Source organism: Oryctolagus cuniculus, chromosome 11, assembly GCF_964237555.1.
Source record: "Oryctolagus cuniculus chromosome 11, mOryCun1.1, whole genome shotgun sequence".
Classification (NCBI taxonomy): Eukaryota; Metazoa; Chordata; class Mammalia; order Lagomorpha; family Leporidae; genus Oryctolagus; species Oryctolagus cuniculus.
In genome coordinates, this window is record NC_091442.1 from 12,967,647 (window position 1) to 12,976,794 (window position 9,148).

Here is a 9,148-nt window from a genome sequence, read left to right on the forward strand (position 1 = left end):
GGGGCGCACACAGGACGTGTGCGGTAGCAGAGAATCCTGAGGTACCTGGCTCTGAGCAGGGGGAGCCCAGGAACCACCTGGTGTCCCCTGGGGCAGCCCGCTGGGCATGAACCACGGCTGTGCCACTTGCCAGGCCAGTGACGAGGTCAGGTGACTTCCCTCTGTGGTTCTCAGTTCTCTGGGCTGCAGAGGGAGCAGGGGAGGGAAGGGCTCCATGACGCTGACCGTGACTGTCGGAGTGCACCTGATATGCTGGTAGTAAGCTCACAGTAAGAGCTCACTGCCATCGCTGGGGGCCTGTTTGCAAGCTGTGACCATAATCGTATGTGAAAGGCACACGGTGGAGGGGGGAAGGGGTCTGTTAGCAGAGATGAGTGGTGTAGGGCTGCGTGTCTTTGTGCAAGAGAGAATTTAAGCAGACAGACAGCAGTGAGCAAGGTAGCACGGTTGAAAGGGGCTGGGCACCTCTCCAGATGGAAATTGAGGGTGGGGGGGAGGAGAGAGAGAGTTTCTGGTCACTCTGTCCGAGGCAGGCAAGGTCACATGGCTTAGTGGAGTGAATGCACCTGGCAGGCCAGACGGGCGGTGCAGGAAGGGGCTGGAGGAAGCCGGGACTCAGAGCAGGCCAGACCATGGCTGCCCCGCAGCGCCTCCCCAGCGCTCAACAGAACAGAATGCCGGCCCTTGCAGCAAATATTTGCCGAGGGGCTTTGCACAGAAGCCACTTGGAAAGGGCCCCTTTGAGCCGATGTGCAGCTACGGCCTTTGCTCCTTGGAGACAACGTGGCCAGGACGTGCAAATGCCCCCAGACCGCGAGACGGCAGTGGCTTGCTCGCTCTCTGCTGGCACCTGCGCTTGCTCCGAATCTTCTTCTCACTTAAATAAAACTCCACTTCTGCTCTCCCTGCTATATCCGGTCTCGTAAGTAAATCGTCACTGACACCAGGGCAGGAACCCGGCCTCATCGCCCCAGTGTTCTGCGACAGGCTGAGCGTGCCGTCTGCACTGGGACCGTGGCCCTAAGGGAATGGAGTCCAGTTCTCCCCGCCTGGTCCTCCTTCCCCACCCCCTCCTCCTGGACAGGGGGCTTGCTGGCTGTGGACTTCCTCCCCAGGTTGCATTAGCCAGTGTCTGCAGACAAAAGCTGGCAAGAGGATTCCCCCAGGTGCCTTGCTTGGGGGTGGGGGTGGGGGGCTGGGACCAGCTGTAAGGGCTCTGGGTATCAGGGCTTCATAGCGTGAGATCCTGGGCTCCCTCCAGGGTGAGCTCGCGTGAGATCCTGGGCTCCCTCCAAGGTGTGCTCCCATGAGATCCTGGGCTCCCTCCAGGGAGCGCTCGCGCGAGATCCTGGGCTCCCTCCAGGGTGCGCTCTGGTGAGATCCTGGGCTCCCTCCAAGGTGTGCTCCCATGAGATCCTGGGCTCCCTCCAAGGCGCGCTCTGGTGAGATCCTGGGCTCCCTCCAGGGCGCGCTCACGCGAGATCCTGGGCTCCCTCCAGGGCGTGCTCAGGGCTGCTAGGAGCGGCTCCATTCCTTTCCGCAGGCGCTTCATTTTCCTTTCTTTCAGCCTTTGCATCAGAGGAAGGAACACTGACAGCTGAGGCCACTGGCCAAGGGCACCCAGCTTGGTGGGGCAGGGCTGCCATCTGAAGCCAGGTTACACAGGGGCCAGAGAGAGGGGCCAGAGCCACTGTTCCCACACCCCAAGCGAGGGGGCAGGCTCCCCTGGGGGCACAGGACTTAGGGGTTCATGGAGGCCGGCACTGTGGTGCAGTGGGTTAACACCCTGGCCTGAAACGCTGGCATCCCATATGGAGCCGGTTCTAGTCCCGGCTGCTCCTCTTCCAATCCAGCTCTCCGCTGTGGCCTGGGAAAGCAGTGGAGGATGGCCCAAGTCTTTGGGCCCCTGCACCCACGTGGGAGAGCCGGAAGAAGCTCCTGGCTCCTGGCTTCGGATCGGTGCAGCTCTAGCTGTTGTGGCCATCTGGGGAGTGAAAGATTGGATGGAAGACCTCTCTCTCTCTCTCTGCCTCTCCTCTCTCTGTGTAACTCTGATTTTCAAATAAAATAAATAAATCTTTTTTTAAAAAAAAGAACTTGGGGGTTCTGGCTAATGAGCTAACGGCTCCTCTGAGCCTCAGTTTCCTGCTCTGTAAAATGGGTGAAGTCTCCCTTCCTGTTATCAGAATCAGAAAGGTTTCGGGAAGGAGCTTTCTCTCCTCCCACACCTTCCTCCGCCCCTGCCTGGGGGAGAGGATGAGGCAGCTCGCCCCACCCTCTGGGAGGAGGCCCCTGGCGGGGCGGAACAGGCAGCCTGGAGGGATTCATTAAAGGGTGGAAAAGCAGAAGCAGCAAGGTTCCCCAAGTCCCAGCCGTCCCCCCACTTCCTCTCCACCTGCCGCGGCTGCCAGGACCCACCTGCCTGGAGCCACTGCCACCCAGCGGCCATGAAGAGCCCCCGGGGAGCCGCTGAGCACCTCGTCCGGATTGGGTAGGTCTGGGGACTCCACACCGAGGGCCACAGGCAAGAAAATGGTGGGGTGGGGGGGTCAGTGAGTTGTGATGGCTGAGACCAGATCTCAAGTTGTGCCACCACCTGGCTGTGTGACCTTGGGTAAATCCTCACTTCCCTGAGCCTCAGTTTCCCCATCTGTGAAATGGGAATAACAGTGATGTCACGGAGTCTCCTTGAGACTTGAATGAGAAGACCCTGGCCCAGGGCGTGGCGTGAGCTCAGCTGACTGGCTGTCATTAGCGTACCCAGCCAGAGCCCGCCTCCTGACGTGACAGGGGACTGGCTTAGCGCTGTTCCACTAACTGAACTGGCATCCTAGCTTGTGAGTTCCAACATGAGGGCCTCCTCTCCCACTTCCGCTCAGCCCTGCCGCGACCACAGAGCTCGCCCTCAGGAAGCGGCACCTGGTGCTCACGCACAACCCCCCACGGTCGTCTCTGACTTCCACAGGCCACCCACCTGCGAGTCTTGATGGCCTGGCCCTCCCTCCTCCCCCTGCCCCCTGCCAGCGCTCCTCAGGGCAGCTCTGCAGAGGCAGGGATGGCTGTGTGCAGCGGGCATTCCTGCCCCGCCAAGGGCTGGTGCATAGCAGCTGCTTACCACGGGTTTGATGGACGACAGCATCAGAATGAGAGAGAATTCCTCAGGGACCAACTGGTCTACCCTAGAGTCAGAGCGGAGGCCTGCACTCCGCAGGAGACGGGGATACCCTGAATCGCAGAGCCCAAGACCGTGAATGCAAACACAGCACGCCCGTCTGCGTGTCTCGCTCCGTGATTCTCCCGTGCTGTGGGTGGGGCCAGGCCTTCGTCCACACGTGCTCAGGAACTGCATGGAAACTGGGCTCCTCCCTAACATCTCCAGTTGGGACCACCCTGGGGAAGGCTCTCTCTGATTGGCTCAGCTTGTGTCACATGGGTGTAGAGCGGATGACCCTGATTGGCCCTCCCGGGAAACTGCCTGCCCCTTGGCTGGAAGGGTGGAGCCTGCGGGTAGGCGACCCACCTCTCCTGATGGAGGCTCTCCCTGGTTTCCTTGTGTGCAGGTGGAGGCTCTGGCACTTGGGGGTCTGCAAGGTCCTCTCCCCGCTGCCGGCCGCCTGGGGCGCATTCTCCCAGCCTATCCCAGCCAGCTGTGGCCAGCTGCTGACCCAGCTCCTCCTGTGTGGCTCCCTAGCTGTGGCTGTCGCTGGTCTGGCCCATCACTGGCTGGTGACCTCGCTGCTCTACCCTCTGGGACCCTCGGCCGTGGTGGCCACCGTGTGTGGCCTCCTGGTCTTCCTGGGCCTGGGCCTGGTGCCCCCACTTCGCTGCCTGTTTGCACTCAGCGTGCCCACCCTGGGCACAGGCCAGGGCCGCCGGCTCCTCCTGTCCTACAGCACGGCCACCTTAGCCGTTGCTGTGGTGCCAAACGTCTTGGCCAATGTAGGCGCAGCCGGGCAGGTGCTAAGATGCGTCACCGAGGGCTCCCTGGAGAGTCTGCTCAATGTCACTCACCAGCTGCATGCGGCGTCCAAGGCCTTGGGTTCTGCAGCCGCCGTGGCCGACCGGGGCCTGACCGTGGAGGCGCAGGGCAATGGCTCTGCCTTCCGGCTTCACCTGCTCAGGGCGACTCAGCAGCTCCTGGACGACTTCGCTGGCCTGGAGTCCCTGGCCCGGGCAGTGATGCTGGGGACCCAGCGGGTGGTCACCGCGCTGTTCCTGATGGGTCTTCTGCTGGATGCAGCCTGGTACCTCCATCGCTACCTGACGGACCTGCAGTTCGACAACACCTATGCCACCCACCAGCTGACCGAGCGGCTGGCGCAGGCGGGGGCCACGCACCTGCTGAACCCTCCCCCGAGCTGGCTGCTCCAGACAGGCCGGCCAAAGCTGTCCCGGGAGGAGCTGCTGCACTGCGCCCTGAAGCTGGGGCTGCCCGCCCTGCTCCTGGTGGCTACGGCAGTGACGGTGGCCACAGACCACGTGACCTTCCTCCTGGCACAGGTGGCTGTGGACTGGGCCCAGAATTTGTCCACGGTGCCCATCACACTGAGCGTCAAGTATGACGTAAGTGATGGGAAGCTGGGGGTGGAGTCAGCTCTTGGAGGAAGGGGGTGGGGCTTGCCGAATCCTTGACTGCAACGGCAGCTTGCTGGGCCCAGGTAGAGCTGTGGGCCCCGGGGCTCAGGTTAGAACAGCCATGTGCCTGTGCTCCCCAGCTGTGGTGCGGACGCTTCAAGGCCACTGTGTGCCACCTTCGTTTTCCTCCTTCATGCAAGTCAGATCAGTTCTCCCTATGAGGCGATGATGAGTCTGCACAGGTACCCAGCAACCTCCCTGGGGAGCACAGGTGTTTCGTAGACAGCGGCTATTCCTCACGGCATGTGTCTGTGCGTGTCCAACTGCAGGAGGCCCAGGCATGGGCTCCATCATGACTCAGCCCGCTGCAGCCCCCAGCGCAAGTCCAGCTGGCTTCCTGGTTTTGTAAATAAAGCTTTATTGGAACGCAGCACCGCCATTTATGTATTGCCCTTGGCAGCTCTAGCAACAGGGACTGTGCAGCCCCCAAGCCCTAACATCTTCCCATTCTAATGATACCACACAACACATTTCCCATCTTCCTGCTGGTAGGGCAACAAAGTGTGGCTTTGGCCACACCTCTTTTCATTGTTTATCTTAATAGATCCCACCCAAAAGCCAAAAAGTATACCCAAGTTTAATACCTTAGGTAACAGCATTAATAACATGTTTATTAAGTACCTATTAAATACTAGGAAAGCGGTCTTCAAACCACATGAATTCAACTTACTCAGTGGGGAGTATCATAGCCATATGTGTGTGTGTATATATATATATATAGAGAGAGAGAGTGAGAGAGCGAGAGAGAGGGAGGGAGAGAGAGAGAGAGAATATACTAGAACATCATCGGTAGGGGATGAGGGTACACGTTGGTTTGTGAATTTCTTCTTCAGCCACACCCAGTGTGTGCTTGGAAGGTGCTGTGGGGTGGGCTCCTCACTGCAGGAACCAGCGGTGGGCGTGGCAGGCAGTGCTCTGTGGGGGCACACTGCCTCTCTGGGGCAGGCTGAAGCCAGGAGCCTAGAACTCCAACCAGGTCTCCTACATGGGTGGCAGGAGCCCAGGCACTTGGGCCATCTTCCACTGCCTTCCCAGACGCATCAGTAGGGAGCTGGATCGGAAGTGGAGCAGCAGGGACTCGAACCGGTACTCCTATGGGATGCCGGTGTCATAGGTGGTGGCTTTACCAGTGCCCCGCACGCCAGCCCGTTTCCAGCATTTTCTCCCGAGCTGCGGGCACCCTCTCGGCTGGCGTTCTGCTCCTGCAGGGAAGCACGCACAGGCCACGCCCACTCCTCGGCGCCTTGCCCTTGGCTCATCTTTGGCGAGAGCTTTGGGGATTTCTCCTACTTCAGCTGACCCATTCGGGCTATGGCAGGCCACCCGTGGGCACGTGGGTCAGGGACCACACACTCTGTCCTGCACGAGCCCCCTGTGTAGCTTACTGTTTCGCAAGGAAACAGGCAAAAACGTCACCGCTCAAAAAGTGCGTCAGTCACGCCTCAGAACCGTGGGCGCCCAGATCCACAGCCGCGCAGCTCCCTTTTATGAAACGGTACAGGATTTGCACGTAGCCCGTGCACGTCCTCCTGTATACCTGAGATCATCCATAGGTCACTTACAAAACTGAATGCCATGGAGATGGCGTGGGAGTCGGTGCTAGACTGTTCTAGACTGTTCCGTGTAGGGAATAACGCCAGGAAAACGTGACGTCCGTGTTCAGGGCAGAGAGCAGCTTCGCAGGTCTGACGCCACAGCTCACACCGGTCTCACTTTTCCCCGGGTGTTTTCCATGCACGTGGAAGCCACAGGTAGGGAGGGCCGAGGTCGCAGCTCCACTCACCACACAATCCCCTGCCCTTGATTTCCATGGACACAACAGCCATCCACTTCTTTTAAGATCTGTTTCAATATTTATTAGAAAGATGGAACAATTCAGAGAGAGAGAGAGAGAGAGATCCTCTGTCTGCTGGTTCACTCCCCCAAATGACCACAACAGCCAGGGCTGGGCTAGGGTGAAGCCAGGAGCTTCCTCCAGGTCTCCCGCGTGGGTGCAGGGGCCCAAGCACTTGGGCCACTTTCCGATGCTTTAGCATTAGCAGGGAGCTGGATCGGAAGCAGAGCAGCCAGGATTCGAACCGGCGCTCTGATACGGGATGCCAGCGTCGCAGGTAGCAGCTTAACCCACTGCGCCACAACACCGGACCCAGCATTCGCTTCTAAAGCAGAACCTTTGGAAGACATTTGAAAATAGCACTCAAACTGCACCCATGCACTGACAGTGCTCCCCGATCGAAGCGGCGACACGCACAGTCAGGCCACGGGGACGCCCGCCTGCGGACAGCCGTTACCGGCCGTGCTGCCTCGGAGACGCACCCTGACTTCAGGGAGGTTAAGCTGTGTAGAGGCAGGAAATCACACAGTTCACTTCATTCCCACCATGATCCTTGCAGGAAGGAATTATTTTTTAAAAAAAGATTTTACTTATTTGAGAAAGAGAGGGAGAGGGAGAAACAGAGAGAAAGGTGTCTTCCATCCCCTGGTTCACTCCCCAAAAGACCATAACAGCCAGAGCTGGGCCAATCCAAAGCCAGGAGCCAGAAGCTTCTTCAGGGTCTCCACGCAGGTGCAGGGGCCCAAGGACGCGGCCATCTTCTACTGCTTTCCCAGGCCTTGGCACATGGCTGGATCGGAAGAGGAGCAGCCGGGACTCGAACCAGTGCCCACTTGGGATGCTGGCGCTGCAGGCGGAGGCAAAGCCTACTGCACCACAGTGCGGGCCCCCGGGCAGGAATTATTATCAGCTCCGTTTTAGGGAAGCTGCCTCGATTCTTCCAGCCTGTGGGGGCAGAACTAGGGCTGCATAGTGACTCTGTGGGTCCCAGGTGTGTGTGACTTTTGGGGTCTTTCCTCTATGAAAAATATGAATGACAGCAGGCTAACGCACAGGAATATATTAACAGAATAGGGAAGCATGTTCTTCCACGTAAAAGCTCATTTTTTCCCTCTCTGTTTTTAAGCAAAATTTAAAATTTCTTGTGGGTCCCCAGGACCCTACTGAGGTCAGGCCAGGGCAGAACCAAGACGCACCCCAGCAGTCTGGCGCCAGAGTCCCCGTGGTTAACCCGTGACCTCCCTGGCTCCGGGACTACGGAGCCTGGGACTCACCTGGCTGGGTCAGCCTCGTCTAAGGCAGGGTGTGGCTGTGGGCTTGGCCCCATAACACTGTGCGCATTTGAGGCACTAGGGGCCTACCCAAAATATTCACTAAGGGCTCAGCCCCCCCCCACCATGTGTTTTCTCTAGAATGTCCTGCTCCAAACCTGCAGTAGGGACAGTAAGGACATTCGCTCCGGATTCACGGGGTCCTCCCCAAATCCCCAGAAGCAGGGGCTGTTTCTGCGCCCATTTCTCAGATGCTAACAGGGAAAGTCAGACTTGGTCCGCCTGCACTGGAGCTGGCGTCCAGGGGGTGGCTCGAGCGGCCGTCTGCTGACCTGGCCTTTGCTCCCTTTTGAAGGCTGCGTTCAGCGTCCTGGACTTCGTCCCCTTCCTCTTCAACCAGCCGCCGCCGGAGAGCCTCTGGGTGTCCACCGACCACACCTTCCGCTGGGAGCTGAGCCTCACCTCGCGTACCTGCCACCTGCTGCCCGCGCAGCGCCCCCGCGTGGCCGGCGCGCTGGCGGCAGGGGCGCTGCAGCTGCTGGCCGGCTGCACGGTGCTGCTGGACGCCTACGCGCGGCGCCTGCGACACGCCACCGCCGCCGCCTTCTTCGCCGCGCAGGAGGCCAGGAGGGCCCGCCACCTCCACGCCCGCCTGCAGCGCACGTACGACGGGCGCCGAAGCCGGCAGCTGCGCCCGCAAGCTCCCTCTTGCCCCCGACAGCTCAGCGCACCTGCAAGCCCCAGCGGTGGGTAGACGCGCTGGCCTCCAGCTGCACGCCTCCAGGAAGCACGGGCCGATGGGGTTGCGGAGGCTGAGGGCAGCAAGAGCTTTGGACCTTGAGAGCTTGTTTGGAGGTTCTAGCAGGGGAGTGCAGCTACTCGTATACCCTTGACCGAAGACCGGTCCTCCTCTAGCGGGGATGGTCGTCCTCTTCGACCGAGCGCGCAGCTTCGGGAGGGACGCACATGGAGCGGTGAGGGAGGAAGGGGACACCCGCCTAGCCAGTCAGATCAGCCGAATCAACCCTGGCGATCAATGGGGTGACAGATGTCGCAGCCAGATCGCCCTCACATCCGGCAGCAAGAGCTTTGGGGCCACCCAGACCTGAGCTGCCGCCTTGGCCCTTCTGCTGCCTGCCTGTGTGACCTCGGGTAGGTGCCGTCACCTCTCGGGGCCTCAGGCTGTGCCTGTGTGTGATGACTGTAATCAGAATCAGTGTGAGCCGCTTCCCACGGGGGAAGGTGGCCAGCGTGGGAGAGAGACGGGCGGGAAAGCCCGGGAGAGCGGAGGAGGCAGGCAGGTGCAGAAACAGCTCCTCCTCCAGCGGGCGTCTTCCCGCCCGCCGCCTTACCCGCTGGCTGAAGGCTTCGCAGCACGGAATTTATTTATATGCCCTTGAATCCGCCG

General features: G+C 60.1%; 1 protein-coding gene across 1 annotated transcript; it reads left to right on the forward strand.

The window, feature by feature from the left end:
- Positions 1 to 2,334: 2,334 nt before the first annotated feature.
- Positions 2,335 to 8,752, forward strand: OCSTAMP (osteoclast stimulatory transmembrane protein). Its single transcript, XM_008274788.4, has 3 exons — positions 2,335 to 2,491; positions 3,561 to 4,563; positions 8,096 to 8,752. The coding sequence occupies exons 1-3, from the start codon at positions 2,448 to 2,450 to the stop codon at positions 8,492 to 8,494; spliced, it is 1,446 nt and encodes a 481-aa protein (XP_008273010.2). The 5' UTR covers positions 2,335 to 2,447; the 3' UTR covers positions 8,495 to 8,752.
- Positions 8,753 to 9,148: the final 396 nt, after the last annotated feature.